This window comes from Uloborus diversus, chromosome 9 (assembly GCF_026930045.1).
Source record: "Uloborus diversus isolate 005 chromosome 9, Udiv.v.3.1, whole genome shotgun sequence".
In the NCBI taxonomy this organism is placed as follows: Eukaryota; Metazoa; Arthropoda; class Arachnida; order Araneae; family Uloboridae; genus Uloborus; species Uloborus diversus.
This window is the reverse complement of record NC_072739.1, coordinates 7,399,900-7,426,629: the sequence shown is the minus strand read 5'-3', so window position 1 is coordinate 7,426,629 and position 26,730 is coordinate 7,399,900. Positions and strand designations below refer to the sequence as shown.

The 26,730-nt window shown below is 33.5% G+C and overlaps 1 protein-coding gene across 1 annotated transcript in view; it reads right to left on the bottom strand.

Moving 5' to 3' along the window:
- The window catches only part of LOC129229736 (dynein axonemal heavy chain 2-like), a 146,147-nt gene that overhangs the window by 117,487 nt on the left and 1,930 nt on the right, over window positions 1-26,730 (bottom strand). Inside the window, exons 2-10 of the mRNA XM_054864103.1 lie at window positions 25,785-25,923; window positions 20,333-20,565; window positions 18,388-18,738; window positions 17,103-17,395; window positions 10,540-10,729; window positions 7,219-7,399; window positions 5,482-5,612; window positions 4,648-4,800; window positions 208-434 (exon numbers count right to left, since the gene is read on the bottom strand). Of these exons, the coding sequence (XP_054720078.1) occupies window positions 208-434; window positions 4,648-4,800; window positions 5,482-5,612; window positions 7,219-7,399; window positions 10,540-10,729; window positions 17,103-17,395; window positions 18,388-18,738; window positions 20,333-20,565; window positions 25,785-25,923 (1,898 nt within the window). The remainder of the gene's footprint in view (window positions 1-207; window positions 435-4,647; window positions 4,801-5,481; window positions 5,613-7,218; window positions 7,400-10,539; window positions 10,730-17,102; window positions 17,396-18,387; window positions 18,739-20,332; window positions 20,566-25,784; window positions 25,924-26,730) is intronic.

Below are 26,730 nucleotides of genomic sequence, written 5' to 3'. Positions count from 1 at the left end.
TCTTGATTTACTTCGCTCCTATAAATCCTCCAAAATAACAATAACAGGGACTTAGTTCGCTTCAGTTCTGAAAATATACAGTTAATAATTATTAATCCACAGGAAATATATTTTTTAAATAATTCTAGACTTGTCCACTTCAGCTCCCAATACCTCATATATTTTCCTGAACATAAAACCAACAATAGTAAAACAGGATTTACAAACAGAAAGAAAGGCACCTCTACAGATGGGAATTTTGCACCAGATTCTGAATGCGAATAGAGATCTCTCAACGTTTTCCAAGTGGTAGTCTTTCCGGTGCCACCATCCCCGACAAGAATCAATGCATGAAACAACTTTTTCATTTCATGAAGTTGGATCACTTTTTGCACCAAGGAGGTCAATGGTTGTAGAACATTTTTCTTCAAAATAACTTCTACAGGTTCCTTGAGCTAAAATTACATGAATTCAGTTCATACATTTGTGGCAAACTTTATCAGAATCACAAAATTATAGCAGTAAAAATATGAAAGGTAGATGAGTTATTCTCAAAAAAATGTTACACGTGCTATCCTTCCGATTCATTATCATTCAAAAATGTTTTAATGTCCTCACATTAGAATTTATTTTGTTATAAAAGATCATATTCATATGATATGATTTCATTAGTTTCAAAACCTGAAAAAATTAACAGAATTCAAAAAGCATATCAACAGGGCCGATCCTAGCAGGCGTGCGCACTGCACAGGGCGGCCAAAGCAAGGGGTGGCCGCAGGCCACATCATACAGTTCTTTTAAACAAGAAAAATTCCTCAAGAATTTCTTACAAGATAACTTATAATAAGTCGAATAAATATGCTGAATTTTAAACGTTCAATCAAAGTAAGTGCGGATTTCCCGACAGCATAGCATAGTTTAAGAAAAATAAAATGTTAAGGAACATTGTATTGGTTCATTGTCTATTAATATCTACTTTTTACAACCATGCTTCATTTGGTAGCAAAATTTGCGACAGAACCAGTAATCAGGCATGGATACAGGGGAGGGGAAATGAGGGAAATGGCCCCCTCCAGAAGCATGAAAGGGTGCCTTCTAAAAGGGGCACCGAGGGCGACCACTAATGTTTACCCTCCAAGCTTTTATAGACCTAAACAATGAAGACATATTTTATATATATAAAAAAAACTATACTGATTAGATACTCTCGCAAGCATTTCAAACGACAAATTCTGTGTTCAACAATCGGGGATGCGCAGCGACAGTGGAAAATTGCAATTCCCCTGAGAGTCAAACATATATGAATGATGAACTAAAATTTTGTAATTTTCTCCCTTTACAGCAATTTTTTCTAATCAAAATCACAGATAAACTGCTCGGTTTCAAATCAAGTAGGAGGACAGGGCTCTTGAACCAGGTAATAAATTTAAATGTGGCTCCAAAACAAAGATCCAAAAGTATGCCATGATCACCTTGACGAGATTAAAGAAGGCTTAAAATTGCATTATTAGGACTTGAATTTCAGAAAATTTTGCTGGTTGAACCACCAATCTTAAGGGCCCAATTAAGTCTCTGATTCACCATTTCCACCTTAACTTAATCAAACATAGCCTAATAATATTGACTCCAAAATCCAAAATGTGTTTTCAGAAGACAGCACTTCCTAATATCATCAAAAATTGCTTAATGACATTTTTCGAATTTCTTTTCAAAATTTTTGTGATGAGGGCCCGAAATCCATTCCCAAACATTACTACCAGTCTCAATTAGCGTCTTTAGAGAGGCCCCTAATCCCACCCCCTCTCACTTCACATATTGACAAACGAACTAAAATTAAGTTTTTCAAACATTAGTTTCAAGAATTTTGGGGGAAGGACCCGGTTTCCTCCTTTTCTAAAATGCAGTCACTATACTTCTAAGTTGCGTGTTTAAAACTTCAGTTTCGGAAAATTTTTGGGAAGAGCACCAATTCTTCCAAAACTAAGGTCACAAAAAATAGCTTCAAATTGATTTCAATTTTGAAAGAATGTTAGGAAAAAACTCCAGAATTACTTTCCCTGAAATCTCGAAAAAGTTCCTAAAATTGTGATATTTGACGTCAATTTCGAAAATTTCTCCATGCACCTTGAATATACCCGACTCTTTAATCACAGCAACCAAACACAACCAAAGATTAACCAAAACTATTTTTCATATGCCAATTTCTATAATTTTCTGGAAGAAATCCCCCTCCCCTGATCCTCCTCCCCCTGCTTCCTCTCCTCTGTCCTTCCTCTGATGTCACCGAAGACAGGCTATAAAATGCATTTTTACGACTAGCAAATTTTGGTATCTATTACTTTCTTCAAAGATACAAATTGTACCTAAGGAGTTTCTTACTATAAATCTTGTCTTCCTTTTCATAAGTTAATCATTCTTCTGTTTTTTTTAAAATCAAAATTTGATATAGAAATTTGAAGAAAGATTAATATGGACATTAAACATTAGTCAAAATATGCAAATTACTCTTGAGAGGTGGCACATTAGGGCTTTGCAGGCGGGGGGGGGGGAGACACCCTAGGATCGGCCCAGCATATCAAAGTAACATATGATACTTTGACAAAGGCATCTTTTATTTAAAACTAGTGGTACCCCCCACGGCTTTGCCCGTAGTTGAAAATTAAAAGGTCATTTGGTTCGCCTGTATATTTACAAGTAATGGATAATGAATTTCTCTCCAATTGGCTATGTTCATTCGCTCTGCCATTCCACGTCATGCTAATTTCGTAATTTACTCGCCCATCTTATGATAATTTTGCTCCGAAAAATGTTCTTAAAATTGAAATAGAAAAAGAACAAAATCCAATTTTCGAAAAATCGCTTCCAGGTGCAAACCCCCTGATACAAACTAACTTTGTGCCAAATTTCATGAAAATCAGCCGAACGGTCTAGGCGCTATGCGCGTCACAGACATCCTACAGACATCCAGACAGAGACTTTGAGCTTTATTATTAGTAAAGATAAAGATAAGTTAAAATAGGAGATACTTTGGTAAGAGTCATCTTTACTAATAATAAAGCTGAAAGTCTCTCTGTCCGGAGGATGTCTGGATGTCTGTAGGATATCTGTAGGATGTCTGTAGGATGTCTGTGACGCACATAGCGCCTAGACCGTTCGGCCGATTTTCATGAAATTTGGCACAAAGTTAGTATGTAGCATGGGGTTGTGCACCTCGAAGCGATTTTTCGAAAATTCAATTTTGTTCTTTTTTTATTCCAATTTAAAAAAAAAAATCATAAGATGGACGAATAAATGACGAAATTATCATAACGTGGAACCGTAACATGGGCACAAGCCAATGGGCGAGATACGAAATGATCATAACGTGGAACCGTAACGTGGGCACAAGCCAATTGCAAGAAAATTCACTACACATCATTTGTAAATATACAGGCGAACCAAAAGACCTTTTAATTTGCTATTACGGGCGAAGCCGTGCGGGTACCACTAGTAAATTCATAAAGGGTTATAAATGTTGAATTTATTCAATAAGTAACAATTATAATAAAAAAAAAATTATAAGAAAATAATGAATTGCAAATGTTTTTGCTCAAGATTCTTCATACAATTTGATAAAGAAAAAATACCTATTTAAACATATCTTTAATTGTAAGTATAAATTAATACAGCTGAAGAAAATACATTTGCACATGATTACATCAGTTAAATTTTTTAAGAAAAATAACATTAAAAAATGTTTGAAATATTTTTCGAGGTAAAAAAATACATAAAAAACCATCAGCAAAATGAAAAAAAAAACTATTCTCATGTTAGTTATATGATGTGAAAAATCTTACTTCACTTGAAGGTGTTACATTCTTTTTGGCTGTACCAAAAACCAATTCCAAAATATTTTGAAAATAAGGAACCTCTTCAACAGATAGCTTTGCTTCTGTTATCAACATAAGAGATTGCAAGGCAATCTAAAAATAGAAATTGCTAAATTTAAAGGCCTAAAAGTACAGTGTAAAGAAAAAAAATGCAGAACAATTCATTTATGAACAAAGTTATGGTAATACACAATATTTTTTAAAATTAACAATTAGAACGAAAAAATTGACTTTTTAAGTTTTAACATGTTTTTAAATTTAAACAAGCTGTACAAAATATCAATTTAAATAGTAAATATATATATATATATATATATATATATATATATATATATATATATATATATATATATATATATATATATATATATATATTTTTAAATTGAATAATATAGGATTACATTTTGCAACTGGTACTGATTCATTGATGGAATTTCCTTTGTAACGCTTTCCTTCAACTACTAATCATAACTTCTAAGGAAAAGAGGACTTGTCTTTTTTCAACAACCTATATTGGATCAAATGCAAGTTATCTGAAGAGCATTTTTAAGGAGCAGGGCCGATGAGAGGCTATGTCAGCCTTGACCGAAACTCAGAGCCTGGCTCTTAGGAGACCTTTGCTTGGAATCAGAGTAGTGTAAGCTTTAAGTTTTATCGGAGGAGTAGGTCCAGCAACCAAACTGACATGGATTACTGATTTGCAGGGCCACCTTGGCTTTTGGTGGCCCTATGAATGAGTAATTGTTATGAGTAGTATATTTATTATGATGTGAAATTTTTGCAAATTCAGATCATTTACCTCACCATCTGATTCATCAGGTAATAAATCTTTCTTCTTTTTAAAAAGTTTCAAAAATGACATAACAGTTCTCAGGCTAAAATCATAATGCTTATGCAAAGGCAATTGCTCTTGAGCCAATGAAAAAATTTGGTTAAGGTCAAGGGCCAAAGTCTGAAAAGGAAAAAAATAATTAGTATTGCATTAGAATAAGATTAGTTAAGTACAATAGAAGTTAGCACATGTAATACTTAAACAGCTGGTTAATAATAGAGGTTTCAACAACAGAGATGATAGAGTATTAATAATAATATTGTGTGATTAAGTTTTTGGAATTCATAAAATAAATTTCGAAAGTTCTTCACCACAGGTATAATTTAGGTTTACTTGCTTTCAGGTATAATTTGCTTATTTAAAAGTTGAGGGCACATTATTACTTGAAACATGAGTTTACTAATTAACGAATATGATAAAATTAACATGATTTCAAATTGCCTTCTTATTGTTAATTGGGACACGGAAAAAAAAAGACTGAGTGAAATAAATTACGAAATGAAAAAATAGCTCCACAAAACTAAAAAAGTTCAATGCAAAATTATGAATAAAGAAATAGTTTCTTATTTATTTAATAATGTTAAGCAATAATATTTTTTAATTTGGCAGAGGCAGAACAGGGGAAAACGAAAACACAGGGAAGAGAAAAGAAAACTGATAAGTTATTTACAATAATAGCAAATTTAAGAACAAGAAGAAAATAAATAGAGAACAGAAGATTTAAATTGATTGCAAAGGGATATGCATTTTACTATCCTTAATGTTGAAAATAAGATATTGATGAAAATAATAAACATGCACCTTGAATTCTTTAACCCCATATGCAAATAAATGAACTTGGACAATCATTTGCATATCAGGAGCACTCATTGATAGTGGTCTGAAAGTGTTTGTTAATGATGATGGCAATTCATACTTGGAGACAGAGCATGCTAGAAATAAGGGAAAAAAGGATAACATGGTAGTGGTAGAAACAGATTGGCTGCATAGGCTGATAATACATAATGCATACTGATAATGAGTTAAAAAGAATTTACAACTTAAATATATATATAAATCTATATAAATAAAACAAAGAAAATATATGTATGATACATATGAGTGTTTGTATACATGTGTATATACATCCACAGTTTATGCCGGTTCTCGAAAAAATTTGGCAGAGAGTTAGTTGGGCACCAGAGAAGGAACATAAGGGAGTTTTTAAACACCAAAAAAGTACCAAACTGTTCGAATTTTAATTTTTGCACCCAAAAATGTCATTAAATTGCTCTTTCTATCTGAAATAATTCAGGGGTTCCCACCTGGGGGGGGGGGGGCAGTCACGGTGCAGACTGAGCCATTGAAAATTTTAGGAGGGTTGTTTTTAGAGGTATTTTTCTCATTTGGGGGGGGGAGGGTCTTGCTTTTCGGTGGTCTCTGTAATTTTGAGAGGGTGCACCCTTGCTCTTAAGGGTGGTGGGCATCCCTGAATAATTAACCGATTTGCTTAATTCAAGTCTCCTTTGAGAGAAAGAGAAAAATACCCCTGAAGCCAATTTACTTCCTTTGAATTTTCAAAAAGCCAAGGCTGTAAAATCACCCGGGAAAAAAGTTGTAAGCCTTTTTACGCCTAATGGAACATGAGTATCAAATCAGAAATTTATCGTTTGGCAACGAGTTCATTTAAATTAGTGTGAATAAAACCATTGAGAAGAAAGATCTGTCACCCCCCCCCCCCCCGACTGTGAACAAATATATTTCTTGCTTTTGCTGTGAGGTAAGAAATTCTCTTTTTGATCATTTTTTGGCTATCTTTTTTTTTCTTTTGTACTGCCAATAGATGATAATGAAGGATTTTAGTTCTAATATTAATTAAAGGGTTAAGTTTAATTAATTCTGAACTTTTAGATTTGACGTAAACGAAATTTAAGAATCATCATTTTGGTGGAAAATTTTACAGTATTTTTTTCCTACTATTTAAGCCTAATTGTTGAACATGGATCACTTGACTTAACTTTTATTTTTGTGATCGACCATGCAAAGCCGGGCTACGTAGCTAGTAAAATAATAAATATTTAAAAACACATAAGAATAAAATGTAATTATAAAAATGTTATAAAAAATTTTGATTATTGTTATTATAAACCCTTTCCAGACCCCCTCCCCTCCCCCAAAAAAAGTTATTACAGTAAAACCTGTGAAGTTGACCACCCTTGTAAGTTGACCACCTGTCTAAGTTGAACGCTTTTTTCAGGCACAGAGTTAGCCCTTATCATATAAATCAACCTTAGTAAGTTGACCGCCTGTTTAAGTTGACCACTAAAGTAGTGCACCGCAGTAGGTCAACTTACACAGGTTTCACTGTACTAGCAATAAGGGGAAGTTTCAAGACAGCATTTATTCTGCATAAGTGAGTGATCAATGCATAAGTATAAGCTTAATTGAGCTTTGGGTGTGTTGAGGTTTGTCTCATCTATAAATATACCTGCACAATTATTATTTTCGGCAAAAAAAAAGTCATAAATTTACAGTAAATATGAGAAAAAGTCTACACACCTGAGCTAACAGAAAGAAATAAACTGAAACCTTCTTTGATAGGAATGTTCGCTCCTTCAAAAGAAAAACTGTCAGCATTACTTCTAAATGCTTCAAAAATTGCATTTATTTGCTGAGAAATTACCGTAACTTTTTCCAAATTTAGTTGATCAAAGTGTTCCAATAGACACCATACACCAATCTGCAGAATGAAAAATTTTACTAAATTCAGTTTTGGTTTATCAAATAAGGGAAAAAAACATTTTGGCACTAAAATCAAATTATTGAACATTCATCATCAGAAAGTTTTGGGTTTGCTAATAAAATTGAAAAATAAAATCAATATAAATTTTCAATTCAACAATTAAAATTAATTAATTATGTATATTTTATTTTGCATTTAACACTTGAGTTTTGCAATAAAAAAAAGTTACAGTTTATGCACACAAATCATTAAAATAACTTGATAGTTAAAATTTAAAAACAATTTTGCAACATTTGATTACAATTATGTGGAACCTACAGTAATATTTCGATCGATTTTTTACATGACAAGAACACTTGAAATGTCATTAGTTACCTGGTTAACATTTTTTTTTTTTAATCTTCAGCAGGTTATACAGTTTTAGATCATTTTAACAGAAATGGATTCTGGTGAAGCAGTGATTTTGGTAACAATAAGCGATTGACACAACATAAACAGTGATCACATTAAGCAGAGTATATTTATTAAGTAGGGTCTGGTGGGGTAAAGTGGTCATAAAATCGTAGGTTTTCAACTTAGGTGGAAAATAAATGCAACAAATTCTTTAAAAACTTCAACTTTTTTTGTTGTTATTTTACATTGCATTATTAAAGAACACGGTACATTAAATTTTAGGAAGAAAAATATTGATTTTATTAGTTTTATAGAACTTTCTTTTCCCTATGTTTTTATGACCACTTTACCCCATGGGGTGGGGGAAAGTGGTCATAGCATGGGGTAAAGTGGTCATAGTTAAAAATAGATGCAAAACCATTATAAAGAACCCTAATACTTGTATATTTCAGTTGTTTTTATAGTTACGAGTATATTCACGAGTACATGCGTGTATACAAGAATATATACATGTCGATGTTATACACGAGTAAACACGTTCCTATATGAGTAGATACATGTATAAATCAGATACATTCATGCACGTGCCTACTCAAGTATATACGTGTATATACGGGTATATAAGCATGTATACGTGATTACCTACAGGAGTTTATACGTGTCTAAATGAGTACGTAGGTGTCACATGTATATACGTGCCACATATATGTACGTGTTACTTGTATATACGAGTATATACGCGTATAAACGAACATCATATGCGCGTATGCACTTGTATCTCGAGAAAATACGTGCATACTTGAGTATATATGTGTATAGTAGACGTATATACGCATATGTAAGTGTACATACATACATATACGGGTATACACGAGTTAATTCGTGGATCCATCCAGTGCGTCTTTGGTATGTCTCTACTCACGTATATATAATATGGAAGCACGAGTATATACGCTTATATACATGTCGGCTTACAGAGTGAATCTAAGCTCTTGGACAAAAATCAAAGGGGTGTGAGAGGGGAGGATAAGAAGCAAAGAATCATAAGGAAATTATAATCACTGACGCGCTACATGCACACAAAGCCAGAAACTGATGGATGCAAAGCAGGGCACAAATTTGTTGCTCAAAGGTGATTTTACGTAACATTTTAGTTTTTAAGAAATATTTAGAGCAGTTTTTGAAAGTTTCGGTCAGTAGTAGCTCTAATACACGCTACGCAACAAAGGCGCAGCGGCTGATGAAAGTTTTTCAAAAGTCTCGTTATTGCAACAGAGAGGGATCTGTGAATGCGACGCATGTATTACAGCTGAAGGCCGCAAATTTCATCAATCGCTTTAAGACTGTCTTAAGTCCTAAAATGTTGTGTAAAATTGTATTTGTGTAACATATATATATATATATATATAAATTTGTGACTTCTTTTGCATCCATCAATTTCTCATTTTGCGTGCATGTAGCGCGTCAGCATTGTGTTTGTGACCATATGTTTCTTATTGATTCTTACTTCTTATCCTCTCCTCTAACACCTTTTAATAATTTGCTCAAAAATGTAAACTCAGCCTATATACTTAAAATACACCACCAGCTCAGTTATTCCATCAGTTTCGCTCTTTTTAGCACTCATCAGCCCGGAATAGTAATCACATGAGCTGGTGGCGAAGAGCTGGTGGTGTATTTTAAGTATTTCTGCCTTAGCCCTGGCTTAGGGCGGTAACTTACCACAAAATCACCCTATATACTTTTATATCATATGCTTGTATGTAAGTGTCTACTCGAGTACGTATGCGTATAGACGTGTCTACCTGAGTACATAAGTGTTCTTATATATACGTGTTTACGAGTGTAAGCAAGCATATACGTGTATAGTAGAATGTATGGCTGTATGGATAAAAAATACTTGCAGATACCCATATACGTATTTATTGGCGCATTTATGTGAATATGTCTATGTACATGTCTACACGAGTATATATTCGTATATATACGCATATACTCGTATATTTAACCCCGTTTACTGTAAAAACAATACATATTAAGTAAAATTAATATTTAATTTGTATCTGCCTCCTATCTAAAGATTAAGTGACATTAGAAGAACAATATTCGTTAAGCCTAATATTATGACCACTTTACCCCATCTTACTTAAATTGTTCTAAAAAATTATCTAAAATAAATTCATCTAACTGCTAATTAGTAAGAGTTCTTGAGACATGTAGGAAGCTTCCTGTACAGTCAATCTGTTCCTAATTCTAACAAACAAAATTTCCCAAGGATGTTAAAATAGGTGTTTAGATTTTAAAATTTTTCATGTTCACGCAAAATATTTTTTTTACCGAATAAAATTTTGCCAGTTGTAAAATATTGTATTCAAAATATAGTTTCTAACTGCCTTACTCTAAAATAAAATTTTCACATTCATTCAAACATTCATTTCCAAGCTATAACCATTTATTTGACGTATGACCACTTTACCCCATTGACCACTTTCCCCCACCAGACCCTAGTTTAAGTCGTATTGTTGTAACAGTAACAATTTAATGGTTTTACAATATAATTTTCACTATTACATTAAATTCTTTTTTAACTTAGAATCTCTTTTTTTTTAACAATTAAAATCAGAAAGTCAACTCTTTTTTTTTTTTTGACTTTTCTGAAATCTGGCTACACATCTTGCTTTGAAGTAAGGAGTTTTCAAACAACGATAATATAAATCTATCATTTCAAAAGAAAATTGTCTTACCTGAGAAATGGCTGAAACATTACGAATAAGAGCAGAACTTGTTAGTGTTTCAGAACAACTGACTACCATAACATAATTACCAATGCATCTTCCGAGCTCTTTTAGAGTTTCAGTTTTACCAACACCATCACGACCTTGAAGTAATATGCTCTGATGCAAGTGTAATGCCATTGTCAGGCTTAAAAAACATCTGTTGAACAAAAAAAAAAAAAAAAGAAAGAAAGAAATTCTTACTTTAAATATTTGTGCTAAAATGTATTCTAACATGAACTAACAAAACAAATGGCAGAAAACCAGTACCCTCTTTCTTGATAAATATGAGTTAACCAAATCATTATATTTACTTTTAGTTAGGAATATATAATACTCGCAAAGCAATTAGATTCCCGGATTTCAAAAAAGAAAATTTAGAATATTTCTAAGTAGAGTAGAGTCTCAAAAATCTGAGGTAATTGTGGCTCGCGCCACCTCGTATTACTGAAAACTCGGATTATCCTAAAAATTCTTTGGACTACATAAGGAAATGCACTGTTTACTTCCTTACACTCTGAAAAGGAAATATTGTCTCCTCGAAAAATCTATCACTCAAATATCAACATAAATTTATGTTTTAATCAACTCTAAATGAGTTTTGATTAGTTTTTTTCTTGACATTTGCATGTACTTGTGTGTCAACCAAAAAATGCCCTTTAATTATCCTCGAATAAGTTGTGATAAGTTTTGTCATCACATTTGTGTCAATGCGTGAGCATACGTATGTACCTCACATAATACAAAAACGTTGGTCATAGAAGGATATATGCGTATACGCTTGTTACAGCGTTAAGTTTTGCACTTACTTTTTAAATTGCAATCAGATATCTCAAAAGAGCTGTTTGTTCGTTCTTTGATGCAAAACAATGTTTTAATTTCAAGTTATTTTTTGTGTCAACCTACTTCCTACTTTCTCAAAGGCATCTCTTAATCCATATCCAACAGTCAATGAAAATTTCATGCCACTTGGCAAGTGTTATAGACATAAACCTTTCAATATTACCTTATTGTATGTTGTTAAGGAAGTTCTACATAGCAAAATATGTCAATTTTCCGATTAAAACATTTTTTGTCTATAAAAAGTACACCTTAAAAATATCAACAAAGCACCTCGAACCAAGCGGAACATCGGACTTTTGAGACTCGGATTTTCAAGTCTCTACTGTATATTATTTCTACATTTTTGCTCAAAGCCATTTTCTCCTCCCACAATAAAAATAGTTAAACACACTTATACAGCGACCACCTCCATTAACGACCAATTTTCGGAGGCCCCGATTTTCTTCCTTATCTATGCAATAATAAAAAACCCCTAGGAAAGACCATCGAAACCCCTTACAATGACTGGAAAATCATTAAACTGAGCACCAATAAGTGAAAGAATTTTCAGTTAGAGAAAACCTAAAGAAAGATAAGGAAAGAAATGAAACACATCAGTCAACTCTTGCTTAAGAAAGTGGAAAGAAACCAGAATAGGGGAGGAAAATGTATATTTTGAATTTAAAATTTAAAAAGAAAATTTTTACTTCCCTCATTTATATATATTTTTTACTTAATGTTCTTAAGGTAGTGTAACTAGAACGCAAATGATTTTGACTGGTGATATGATAGTTTTTTGCATGTTCAAAAACAACTTCTAAGAGCGACCAACCTCCATTAACGACCACTTTCTTCAGGAATGGAGATTGGTCGCTTCAGAGAAGTTTCATTGTATTACAAAATTATTATTTGCATTCATTTGAGTGTTTCTAGACATTTAAGTTCCACATAGGCTGGTGTATAGGTGAACAGGTGTAAGGCTTAGCCAGACAGGGTTTTGCGGATTCAAACACACACTGAAATTTTTCAAACATTTCTATTATACTCGTACTTAAACATTCTTAGTTTCTGCTTTCTTTTCTGCATTGCAATCGCATAATTACCATTTAATCAGGAAATAATTCATTTTGTGGAAATATTTAGGGGAGAGGAACTGAAGGAATCCTCTCAGAAAGTAATTTCTGGGAATGTCTTTGGACTGTGCACAAGTCAAAGTCTTAACATTTAAAGTCAAATTTTCGAAAAGAATAACTACAGAAAAGCAATATCAGACACTCAAGGATTTTTGATCCGGTTATCCATCCACCTTTTTACAAATTTATAACATTAAGTTTTTTAATGCAATCAATAAAGTTCTTAGAGCTTATGAACTTGGTAGATGATAATTTCTGCCACAGCGTCAGGAAATTTTTGATACAGCTCATTTTATCGACTGTGAAATGAAATGTCTAAAAATTACTTTCCCAATAAAATTACTTGCTCGCACCTAATTGCCACGGTTGCTTAGACGTTTCTTAATTTTATTGCAAAAAACAAAGAAAAAAAAAAGACATTAATTACAGGTTTTAATTCAGATCATTATTTTTTGGATTTCATCATGTCATTTCAACACACCATAAAGATGATTAACTGTGTTGTTGTTGTTGTGGGTAATTCCGCATGACCTATTCGATGCTAGACCAGGTCCAAGAGTTTATGAATTGATAAGAAGTCGTACACTCAAAGCGGATGGATCTTTATATGTCAGTCTCAAACAGGGGCGGCAACTAGGGGGTTCGAGAGGAGGCGGTCGCATCCGTAAATTTTTCGAGAGGAATGATAAAAAATGAGCAAATTCAATCCACGTAAATCGTAAATCAATATTCAAGAAAAAGTCTTGCTGATTCTCCGTAATGGTTGATGAAACTCAACACATTTCCTGACATGAGCAAGTGTTTTGCGTTTTTTGAATAAAGAAAAAACTTAATGAATCATGGTTAATTTTAACTAAAAAAGTAATTTACTCTTATAGGCTAAATATCTCGTTCTTGTGTGCTTTGCGTAACGATGGTTATGAGAGGCCGGTGCAGTGGTGTGGCTGCATGATTTTCACAAGAAAATACCGTGGTATTTTACATTCATTGTTACGCTCATACTTTAAGTGTGCCTATTTGATGAGCGTTTATCACTTTTTTCCGCTAGAAACGCATTTCAGCTGCTCAACGCATAGTAAACTTTCATAGATACTCTTCAAAAATACATACTATTTTTGAAAAATATATCTCGCATCAACCAATGTCTTTTCTGGCGGCTCTTAAACTACGCAGTCTTCCCCTCCCCCATATCATGATTACTTGCTGTTAGCCAATATGTGTTTTGTTCCATACTGAGGTAATTCGTATCTAAGAAAATCAAACCCCCAAATGAAATGCTAAAATGCCGCCCCTAGTCCCAAACATACAAGAAGGTGGGGTGCACTGTTGGCTAAACTTTAAATCCTGACTTATTAAGACCCACAGATCAGTAACTTTGTCTGCCTGACTAATGACTGAACCTTGCAAATAATAACTTGTACACTTATTTCCATGCCCTAAATGTAGCACTTGACATTTCCCAACATTAACAGCCATACCCCATTTATCAGCCCACTCCGTAATATGATCTAGATCCTCTTGCAGCTGTTTTGCTTGTTCTTCATTATCTACAGTCCCCATAACTTTGACATCATCAGCAAAACAATTCATGTTCCCAGAAATATTTTTGTGAATATCGTTCATAAAAACAATGAACAAAACAGGCCCTAACACTGATCCTTGAGGAACCCCGCTTAAAACCTCACTCCAATTAGAGTAATTTCCCCTTACAACTACCCTTTGTTTCCTTCCGGTCAGCCAGTTTTTTACCCAAATGAAAGTCTTCCCCCCTTTCCTATATCAGCTAATTTGCTAAGTAGAGCAACATGCGGTACCTTATTGAAAGCTTTTTGAAAATCAATGTAAACAACATCTACAGGCTTCTTATTGTCCAAAGCCATGGTAACTTTGTCATAGAAATGTAATAAATTAGTTGCACAAGATTTGCCTTTCCTGAAACCGTACTGAAAACTAGTCAATAGATTATTAGTCTCTAGAAAATTTACTATCTTAATTTTTATCAATGTTTCAAAAATTTTGCAAACCACCAAAGTTAGACTCACAGGTCTATAATTTCCCACACTCCCTTTAGACCCTTTCTTGAAGAGCGGTGTAATGTTAGCCAGCTTCCAGTCCTCTGGCACTGTCCCCGAGTTATAGGAAGCATTGAAAATATTTACGATTACATCTGCTAATTCCTCCGCACATTCAACTAAAATTTTTGGATAAATATTATCAGGTCCCGGAGCCTTAGTCTCTTTAATTTTTTTCAAATGAAGTAAAACGTCATCCCTGGAAAATACAAAGTCCTCAAGCTGTACTATAGCTTGTGTCTTGTTGGTGTCAACTGTTGAGATACAGTTATCGTTAAAAACACTCGAAAAAAAGTTATTAAGAACATTAGCAATATCACTATTGTCCTGAATTAAAATTCCGTGCTCATCAACCAGTGGCCCAATATGACTATTTCGAACTTTCCCCGAATTAGCGTATGCAAAAAACCTCTTGGGATTCCTGTTTATGTTATCTGCCAGTCTTTGCTCCAACTCTCTTTTCTGAATCCATACCAAATACTTAAATTTACGCCTTGCCTTACAATATTGGAGCCTATCTGCACTGTGACCTGTTTCTCTAAACCTATGAAAAGCAGCTTGCTTGTAATTTAGAGCGTCTTTAGTTTCCCTGAAGAACCACATTGGCCAAATTTTAGTGATGACACCCTTTCTCCTAAAAGGAACATGATCCCTAACCGTTTTTGCTAGCTTTTCCTTAAACTCTGCCCACTGAAGATTCACATCGCTATTGTCCAATCCAGAAGAAAAAACTGCTTTCAAACTCTGCCTAAGTGCCACAAAATCAGTATTTCTGAAATTGGGCACAAACCTAAAATTCTCTACTTTGTGCGTATCAAATTTAATCCCAAACCTAATACTGTTGTGGTCACTGTCTCCAATGTGTTTCCCTAGACATAACCCCTGAACAGAACCTTCCATATCACAGAAAACTAGATCCAAAATCACGTCCAGTCGAGTACCCTGAGTTACAATTTGATCTAAAAAACAGTCACCAATTACTTTCAAAAATTCCTCTTCTCTGCTATTACTATGGTAAAAATTATTCCAATCAATTCCTGGAAAATTAAAATCTCCCATTATGATGACTGACCCCTTGCTAGAAATGTCACTAATAATACTAAACATCTGTTCGTCTTGACCCTGGCTTAAGTTGGGTGGCCTATAAATATTCCCCAAACGTAGTTTTTTGCCCTTATTACTAATCAACTCCAGCCAAATCATATCAATCTCATTAGGTTTATCATTAATTACCAATTCATTGCAAATTAAAGTGTCTCTGACATAAAATAAAACCCCACCACCTCTTTTACCTACTCTATCTTGTCTAAACAAATTATACCCAGCAATAGACAATAAATCATCATCACTTTCGGTAGCCCATGTCTCGGTAACTCCAATAATATCCAACCTCTCGTCTATAATTATGCATTTTCAATTCTTCCATCTTGTTCCTAATACTACGAGCATTTGTATAAAAAACCTTAAGTAAGCCCATCTTACTTTTATTTAATGCTGCACGATTGTTTGAATCCCAACTGTTAAAATCTTTTCTCTTATTAGCCACCCTATTTCCGTTTCTACTAAAATCCCGATAGTTAGTACCCTTTCGAATTCTGCTCCTTAAACCATGCCCCCCATTCCAACTTAGTTTTTTGATTCTGAAGCCTCTAAAACCAAACCACTAACCATTTTGACCCCTGTAGAGCTCAGATGTAGGCCATCCCTAGCAATCCAATCTCGTTTACATCTACTCCACACATCAATAAACCTGATACTACGCTTAACGCAAATTTCCTTGAGTACCAGGTTCATACACCTAGCCCGTTGGTTTAACCAACTCTTATGAACTCCATATCTGGGAAGCAAACCAACCACTTGGACATTTGCCGAGCAGTTGGTTGCTTTGTCCAACAAGGAATCCCATTCCTTTGTAAACTCATCGTTGTTACTATGGCCAATTTTTTTTTTTTTTCAATTCCAAAGGAGAGTCAGTGGAGACATGATTCAATTGTTAAAATTTATCAAAATGAAAGATATTAATGGGTTAAGTTTTTGCACGGAATGCAGGATGAGGGGTCATTGTTTTAAGCTATTCCGATCTCACACTAACCTGGAAATTAGGAAAAATTGCTACTTTAGTAGCAATTTTGGCACTTGGAACAGCTTATTGGAAGAGGCAGTAATAAGCAAAGGGCTGGATAGCTGTAAGAGGGCTATTAATCTTCACTGGGGACAAATAAACTGACTAGGACCAGCCTAGCTGGGCCCAGAGCCTGTGGCTCACTGTCACATTTATATTTGCATAAACATTTTTACCTAATTAGCTATTTTATTTTGTTAGCCATGGAAGCTCCCCAAAAAATGAATATACTAATTCACGAAACATGTATGTCACTCGGCTGGTAAAAATACAAAACACTTTTCAATTTCAGTATTTAACCCCTACTTTCAGTTTAATCAACAACGCTACACCATACCAAGAATGCCATACCAGAATGCCAAAAATCAAAGTTCCTGTACATACCTCTCTGTCAATGGAGTAATAACAAGTCTTTCTCCACATGAAAGGAATTCATATTGATACTTTAACTTTGCATTGGTCTGATGGATGAAGCAATCTTTTTCAGTTTCATCATAGTAATACCTTAAGTTCACCAGCCATTCAAATGCTGAAGGATCATTGCACATGTACTTTATCAGTGAGTCAATAACATCGCATGCATGTGCTAAAGTCAGCAGTATAGCCATGGCCTTCATTTGAAGCAAGATTTGTTGCTCATTTTGAAACCTTTTGGTAAACTGATTTAAAATTTCCCTCTGAAAAAACAACATTAAAATTTCATTACAAACTCACTAGTATGAAAATTATAAAAATATAAGACTGTAAGATTTAAAAAATTACAAGGGACATTTTTAAAGTAAGGTCCGTTTTGAAATAAAGAAAGAACGAGTTCAGATAGAGCAGAAAATTTATTGCACACAAAAATCTACCACCCTTATGCTATATTTCGACATTGCTCCCGTGATTTTCCAAGCATTTGTCATAGCGTGGTACAGTTTTGTGTATACCTATCCGTAGAAAATTGCCGCCTGTGTAGTCAACCCATGGAGTAACATGTTCTCTCACCTCATTATTGCAGTTGTGCCACAGACCACCTAGGAAAGACTTTAGATGTCAAAACAAATGAAAGTTGCAGCGAGCAAGGTGGGGGCAGACCCAGAGGATGTTCAAAAATGTCCCAGCCAAAGCCTTGTAAGAGTCCTCATGGTTCACTACACAGGCGGCAACTTTGCACGAATAGGTTTACAAAAACCTGTACCACGCTATGACAAATGCTTGGAAAATCACGGGAGCAATGTCAAAAAATCGCGTAAGGGTGGTAGATTTTTGTGCAATAAATTTCTTTGCTCCATCTGCACTCGTTCTTTTTTTATTTCAAAACGGACCTTACTTTAAAAACACGCCTCGTATCCACCTTTAGCACAGAAGAAATAGTTGTTGATACAAGAGTCAAATCTTGGAGGGGTGGTGGGAGATATCAGGACAATAGATCTAATGGCTCACTGTATGTAAAATGTTCTTTAATTATGTTTTTAAAGAAATTAGAGATTGAATATTGATAAATAAGACATGAACATATGTTAAAAATTAAAACTGGGTTTAGTTGGAAAAAAACTGTTTGAGGTAAGGCGTTTCTTTTAATTGAATTTCTTAAAGAATTCAATACCAATTTGAAAATTGGCTTAAAATGAAGTAATTGATTAAAATAAAATAATCAAACGTTATAAAAAAAGTCTAAGAAACTCGCCCATTTTTTTCTCAAATTTTTCAGCGGTCCAATAGCAGCCATTTCTTGTACCTCATTTATAGCATGTGTAACTTCAGCTGTCCAAGCAATTTTCACTGAAAGAATGCAAATTTGGCTAGGCCAATTATTTAACCACTTAGCTTCAGTGAGATTCAAATCTTTTCCAAGTACATGACAGCAGGCATGTAAACTTTTAGGTAATGAAGATAAAAGGGAGAAGCGCATCATTTCTTCCACTTTTGTCATCCATTTTTCAACTGGTCCTTCAAGGAGGATGGGATTTGAAAATTCAACATACTCATCAAAATCAGAATACATCCCTTTAGCATGCCTGGTAATTTTTACTTCACGCTGAAAAAAAAAGCATTGACAGAGAAGTTTTACACATTGCTTTTCAAACCAAAAATTAAACTTTCTTACTCATTTCAAAAAAAAAAAAAAAACTTTTAAAAGTTAAGCTATATACATTTTTATCTGTGGCATAAAATTTCTCTTTTGCTGGTTAAATTATTTATAGGGACATGGGCGCCCATTTGCAAAATTTTAAGAAGAGGGGGGGGGGGGGGCTCAGATATTTCCCCCATGGAATCCGATTTCAGTACAGATTAGAGTTATTAAAATCTGACATTTTAGATACTTTATTCATTAATGGCTGGAGAAGAGATGTTTTTACACTTTTGCAAAGAAAAAAGTACTAAAAGCAAGGAAGTTCTTGTTTCTAAAAGGAAAGGGGGGCTTTAGTCCCACTTCCCTCCCTCCTCCATATGGGCACCCATGTATAGGAAATAGTTCAAAAAAAAATTTAACAAAGTTCCAACAAAACGGTTTGAAAAATTTCCACAAAATAAAGAAATGAAAAAAAAAAAACATAATTATTGTTGTTAAGTCAATATATAGACCATTAAATTCTTAAGGAAATGATTTCATTGTTATTTTAGAAAAGTATTTTAATTACTTTTTATTTCTGACTATGACTGCAAATCTTCTCCATCTCTCCATCACCTCCCTTGTTTCTAACTTTGAATTTGAAATTTATAATTATTTTCATCCATTATTAGTTTAACTAAGACTTCTAACTTTTGTAAAGAAAGAATGATCAAGGCTCTTATATTGTATAGTCACATGATATATGCACAGGGCCGTTATGACCCGCAGTCATTTTGGTCACTGACTCCACATAAAACTTATAAAATTAATATTACTTTGATTCTAAACTGGGCTCTTCCAAGTCGCTGAGCCCATAGTTTCTAACTAGGCTGTTATGGCCTCTTGTCGACCCTGTACATGCAATACAAATGAAAATAAAAAATAAATACAAAGAGCTGAGAGAAAATTTCACATGAACATTTCTTTTTTAAGTAATTATCTGCAAATAATACAATATATATTAGTTAATTGCATCAACTCATTAATAACCACTAGTTCAGACATAATTTACCTTCTGGAGAGGAAGGAGTTTGTCATAATCTTTACACTAATATAAAAAATATATTAGGATTAGCAAGATGCATTAAAACCAAGGGATATGTAGGCTTTTAAGAGCCATTTTGAACTATATCTCTGATAACCAGTGGTGTTCCCTTAACTCCTCCCCCCTTTATGCACGCTGTATACTCTTAAATATTTTTTAAACATATAGCGTATACCATCAAGTTTTAAAAACTTTCACATCATGACATTATGTATATGATCGCATACACATATTGTGCATAATAGATCACTGGGAGTATATCCTCAGAAAAATTGATGAGACCATCACTGCTGATAACATCTAAAACTTTCTTATTTTCAAAGGGAAAATATCGTTTTTTTTTTTTTTAAATATAAAGTTAAAAAAAAATAATAATAATTTGCTGAAGAAAAAAATAACTACTTGAATAAGCATAAGCATCAACATTTTGGATTACTTAGTTTACTTCAATGAAGAGTAAAAATCAAAACACACCATTTTTTCTTCTCTTTTTTCGACAATTTCCAAATTTGTCAGACCACCAAAACATTTTTTAAGATGAGGAAGTATCCCCTTTGGAGATCCTTGACCAATGATAAAAAGCAAATCGTCGTCCGAGAGGAAATAAAAGCGAGGAAATGCTTCTCGTTTTGTTTCCAGAAAACCTGCCAAGGACTTTTGCACCACCAGAATTTTTTGAGTCATAGCTTCTAACGCATCTAAGATCTCTGAAAGACAGATACACAAATAAACTAAACATCTTAGCAACAAATCTGTACCTCGGGGCCAGACTAACGTAAGTCCAAAAATCACAATTTTCATGTTATTACTGCTTTAAATACAGACTAGCTGCATTGTCCGGCATTGCACGGTCTGCTTCAAAAATAAAAGTTGTGTCAAGTGACGCATGTTTGGCAATCTAGCAAAAATAGGTGCAAAATTTCCCATCAGTGTGTAGAAAAGAGCAATTTTCTGATTCAAAATTTACATTCAGACCTCTTTAAATTTTTTTTTTAATCCCAAAGCTTTAGTCATTTTCATATATTAACCAGCATCAGGAGTGAAACTCCCTACGTTGACATGGCCATTAGAATGATGATTGTTAGTTAGATGAATTCGCATGTTTCAACAAATTATGCTTTAAAAATTTCAGTAAATACTTAGATTAAAAGTAGTTCTAAAACTAACATGCATCAACTTAATAGAATTTTGGCAATCCATTGTATGCTATAAAAGCTATTAAAACTGGCAGAAACAGCAATTGATAATTTAAAAAAAACATGAAAACTAAATCTATTAGTTTTTTAAAATACAAAAAATGAATAACAAAATAAACTTTTTCAAGCTTACCTGAAATTTAGGCACTACTTTCTACATTAAATCTATCAATAAAATGTGAAGGAATTGTCCCACAGTTTTCTTTTGACTTCATTGGAAAAAGCATCATTTTTTACTCCAGATCTCTCTTGACCTAGAGTCGAAAAATTTAGCTTCTATCTTCAAAGGAAACGAGCGGATGTGTGCATCACATGACTTCCTTTTACTCCAATTTAATGTAATTTCCCCATTGTTGGCAATTTTAATGCGATTCAATTGTTTACTCTCTAAATATCACCAACAGTGGCCAAATTAAAACCAAATTTAAAAAAAAAATTTAAAAAAATATCCAAATTTGTCGGCAAGTCGGCAACAAAACTTGGCGACCAAAAGACTCGCGATATATTGCCAAGTGTCCGCCCAATTATAACACCACTTGAATTTACATCGAAATTAACAATGATTCCCCCCCCCCACAAAAAAGGGGCAAAAGACCCCCTTAGGAACATCCAAATGGAACCAAAAGGGAAGCTGCAGAACTAGACTCCACTAGGAGTCTGAGTACCAAATTTCAACTTTCTAGGACATATCGTTTTTGAGTTATGCGAGATACATACGCACATACATACGTACATCACGAGAAAATTTGTTGTAATTATCTCGGGGGGTTGTTAAAATGGATATTTCAGGTGTCTGTAGGTTCCTAGGCATACATCCACGTGTGGTCGGGTCTAAAAAGAAACTCAACATTCATTCAGGGGTGAGAAAAATGGAAATTAAGGCCGATTTTTGAGTGAAAATTTTTTCGTGAATACAATACTTCCTTTTTTGTAAAAGGAAGTAAAAAGTTTTCACTAATTTTTCCAAATAACTATGATTATGAAACAGACGATATTTCATAAAGAAAGATGACTCTTTTTTTAATGCTTCATGTGTGTGTTTGGTTTTCATTATTTTTCTTCTCCAAAATATTGTCTGATATGAATCAGAAATTCAACTTTATTTAATTTCAATTCTGTGAACAGAAACTGCAGATGATACCGTAAAACTGAAGATAAGCCTCATTCTAGAATATGAAATCCAGCCCCCCTAAGAGCAAGGGTGCACCCCCCTCAATATCCAAAGACCCACGAAAAGCAAGAGCCCACCCCCCAAAAAAATGAGGAAAATACCCATTAAAACAACCCCCGTAAAAATTTTAATGGCTCAGTCTGTGGCATGATCTCTCCTAGGTGGGCACCCCTGTGAAATCAACTCAAAATGCAGAATTAGGTGGTGTTCTAGTTATCCCTCAAAAATTCGGGCAAAAGTCATATAGTGCAGCTCTTTAAGGGTTTTAAAATGCAGCAAAAATCAAACAAATATAACTTTTTATGATGAGAAGCTCGCAAATTAATAATTTTCGATAGAATTGGAACAAAAATACGCTTTTTTTTTTGGATGAAAGGTAGCCTATGTTCTGTTCTGCCTGAAGAGAATATAGGGCATGAAATTTCATGATGATGGGTTGAATCGTTAAGGTGTGAAAGAATTACAAACAAATATACAAACAAACGAAGTCACTTTTGCATTTATAACATTGGTAAGGATTATTATTCCATATCAAGTCATCGCAACATAATTATATTAAGAAAATTTCTTTATAGCTAATTTACCAGCATAAAAGTACACAAGCCTCATCTTTTCTATGCACCAGACAATTGTTTTCTACTCTCCTGAAAAGTAACAAAGGCGGCGATTGGGACTAAAAAGTGGAGGGGGCGGGGGTAAAAAAAAAACGACAAATAAAAGCTATTGGATTTTTAGTGGCAGAAAAAAAAAGTACAAAATTTTGCAGAGGCTAGTTTTGAGAGCATATGAGTGGTAATTGATGCAAATCTAACAGCTTAACTCACATTTAAGATTTTGATGAATTATATACACAATATCTTTCCCCAAAGAAACACTCAGACATGAATTAGACTAACATTATTTACCCCCAAAGTATTTTGAGGTGTCACAAACACTTAGTAACAATTTCATTAAGCAAGTAAGCAAATATGGCTTGTTTAAGTAAAACAATTTATTTACTAATATTTAAACAATGAATGCATAAACTAAAAGTTACTGCTTGTGCTAAATAATGTTTTGTAAACAGTTATACAAGACAAATAACTATAATCTGAAAATGTTGACACTTTTGTTTTTTTTTAATAATTTCTAATTTTGGTTCCTAAATTGGAAAATAAAATAAAGAAAGAAACCATAAAAAGTGGGAGGACTGAACCTCGAATCGCTGCCACTGACTGTGACTTTTGTTAGTCCGGCTCTGAGGTACGAAAATTTCAAAGAAACTGAATGACAGCTTTTAAGTTGTAGACAAACATGTTTATTTTGCACAGTAGAGTAAACAAATTAATTAATGTCCAATCTTTGAAAATCAACGTTACCTGCAAAAGGCAACCAATAGTGGTTATCTATTAAATCCAATAATGCACAGTGCATTGAAAAATGAGTGATTCCTCAGAAAACCTACTGATATTCTCAAAGCAAAATAATGAGCATTTTGTAATATTCGATGCAAAATATACATTATTCAAAGGATATATTTCCTCTGGATTGTTGTATTTTTTAAGCTGGTATAATTGAATTTCTGAAATACGTTTTAGAATAATTTAAAAATGTTGTTAAAAACATGTTAACTGACTGACATGTAACTTTCATAATTGTCAGTCAGGTACCACATTTTGAACATTTTTTTAAAAAAAATAGTCCAAAATGTATTTTGGAAATTCAATTGCACTATTAAATTCAAAATGAAAATACAATAAGCCAGAGGAAAAGAATATTTTGAATAATGCATATATTTTGCCTTGCATGTTAAAAAATGCTCATTGTTTTGCTTTGTGAACATCAGCTAGTTACCCCTGGAATTTCCCCAATACTAACTAAATACACTATGAGAATTGTACAAAAGGCAGCCTGTCATATAAGACAACAATGTTCAAAATTCGGCTATCAATTCTTAACAAAATTATATCATATTGTAAGGCACATAGTTTCAATACAAGCTGTTACAGACCAACTTATAAATACAGTGAAACCTCCCTTAACGGACACTCCCGAATAACGGACACCTCTAATTAACGGACATTTTTGCAAGTCCCAGTCCCTCAATGTAGGCCATTCCATGTAATTCACTCCGAATAACGGACAGTTATTTCACAAAAAATTTCCCTTGCGATCGTAGCACTTCCGTTTCTTTTTCTTTTCACAGAATATTTCAGTAACTGCTTGCCTTACAAAGCTTTTCATCCTCCACAACTGATATCCCCCCCCCATGTCATTTCCTTATCACTGTTTCTTGGAATTAAAAGGGTGGTAATGGGCAGAGGCAGCGATTGGGGCTTAAAAAAGTTGGGGGGCAGAAAAAAAAAAAGAACTAAAAGACATGGTACTTTTTGCGGGCAGCAAAAAATGAAAAAAAAAAAGTCATAATTTTGTTACGGCAAGTTTTGAGAGTATTGAAGCAGATAAGTGAAAACTGATGTCAGTCTGACAATTAACGTACGTTTTTCTTTAGATTTTAATGAATTGTGTACACAATAACTATTCAAAAGTTGCGATAAAAAAGAGGAAATTGGGCGCTTTTTCTAACTGGGGCTCTCATGAGATGCAATTGAGCTGACCGGCGCCGGTAGTATAGTCGGCTTTATGGTGCCGTGGTTTCGTTGGGTTGTTTAATTTTTAGACATGAAAAAGATTTGCCCATATTCAAGGTCATATTCCCAACTGTCAATCATGCAATAGTGATACTCGAGATAAAATAAATAAATTAACCAAAAAAAGTAGAGAATTTTCGGAAGCACTGAAAAACTTTTTCCTCAGCAAAGGGGACACTGAAGGAGTTGCTAAGGTAAATGATTTAAATATTTATATTGAGAAACAGGTTTGTAATGCAAAAAAGAGATGTCAAACTGTTTTAACTGATTACTTGAATTGATTAAATGCTTTTTAAGACAAGTGTGTGCTGTCAGTATAAGTAGTTCCTCCTAATAGCGGACACCTCCCAATAACGGACAAAACTTCTGGTCCCTTGACTGTCCGCTATTCGGAGGTTTCACTGTACCAATAATGTAGGTCATTAACGGTAGGTCATTTTGTTGTAGTTCTGTAACTTTTATAGCAATTCTTTGAAAGCAATTGGGGAAAAAAATATTCAAAGCATTCCAAAACATTTAAAGCATTGAAGGTAGACAAAATGTTCTAACCTAGTTCTATAAAATTTGTAAAATATGTTACACTTGTTCATATTTTTGCTTTTCTTTTATTAGTTAAAATATTTAATGCTGCTCTATTTTACTGTTCTTCAAATGTTGCTAAAAATTTATTTTAGATGGCTGTATTTCTATTTTAAAGTCATTGGCAGTGACACTTTCAAAAAGTTATTTATTAAACCTATCAATTGTGAAACAGCTTTTACAATATTGTTTAAAAGGCTGTTTTGTGTGTCAGAATTGACGTTTCGGGAAATCTGCAATTTTTGTCCTGCCGCGAAATTTGGAAAATTGCAAATTCCTACTAGAGCAAAGCCTTGAACTTGCCAAATTTTGAGTACAGTACAGAGTTAAAAAATAGATGTGCTACAAACCAGATTCGTTACTGATGTCTAAAATGTTGCCTTTTTCTATCATGCCAGTAACAATTTGCGCCCACTTTTTGGAGAAATTTTCAAACTCGGAAGCTTTTCCAGTCAACTCGTCATGGGTAGAGCTTTCAGCAAAAATATTCTAGAAATAAGAACAATATATAAACAACATTATAATCAAAGTTCACCTCAGCTTTCTTTTAAACATATATACATTCAATAAATCCATATTATATCATTAAAGAAAATCAATGCTTACACTGAGATAAAGAAAATATAAACTGACAATGCTACATCTCTCAAACAGCAAAGAAGAAATCTCAAAATTTAACCCACAGCCTAGTGAAATTCAGGAAGAGAGAGTGCTTTTTTTTTTGCCCCAGTAATTTTATATATTTTTTAGACATAATTATTGCTACAGTAGAACGCTGATTTTACATTGTCTGCTTCATATGTTACCCTGTTTCCGAGTCATTTTCTGGTGATCATTGAAAATGGTTATAGCAGTGATGTTAAAATATTCGTTAATATTAACTCGTCCCTAAATTTACCTTACCCTTTTTCAGAAAAATTCCTCTAAATATGTTTTTCTTAAAACAAATCAAAATCCTATTTCCTCTATAATACTCGCATAAACTTTTTCTCTGGATCTTTTTTTCTTAGAAGATATATTATTTTTTAGTTGTTTGAATCTGTTCGGGCATTGTTTTAGTTTGGTCTTATTGTCAAAGCATAAAACCTCTAAAAGAATTTGTATTTTCAAATGAAAATCAAAAAGTAAATTTGCGAAAACAAAATGTTATTATAGAACATGCTAAAAAATGAAATTGTAAAGGTTACAGATTTCATTCACTAATCCATTGGGAAAGCCAATTTTTAAATGATATGCTTACATTTTTACCTCTGCCCCTGATTTTATACTTTCCCTGCTTGGTGAATTTTTCATCAT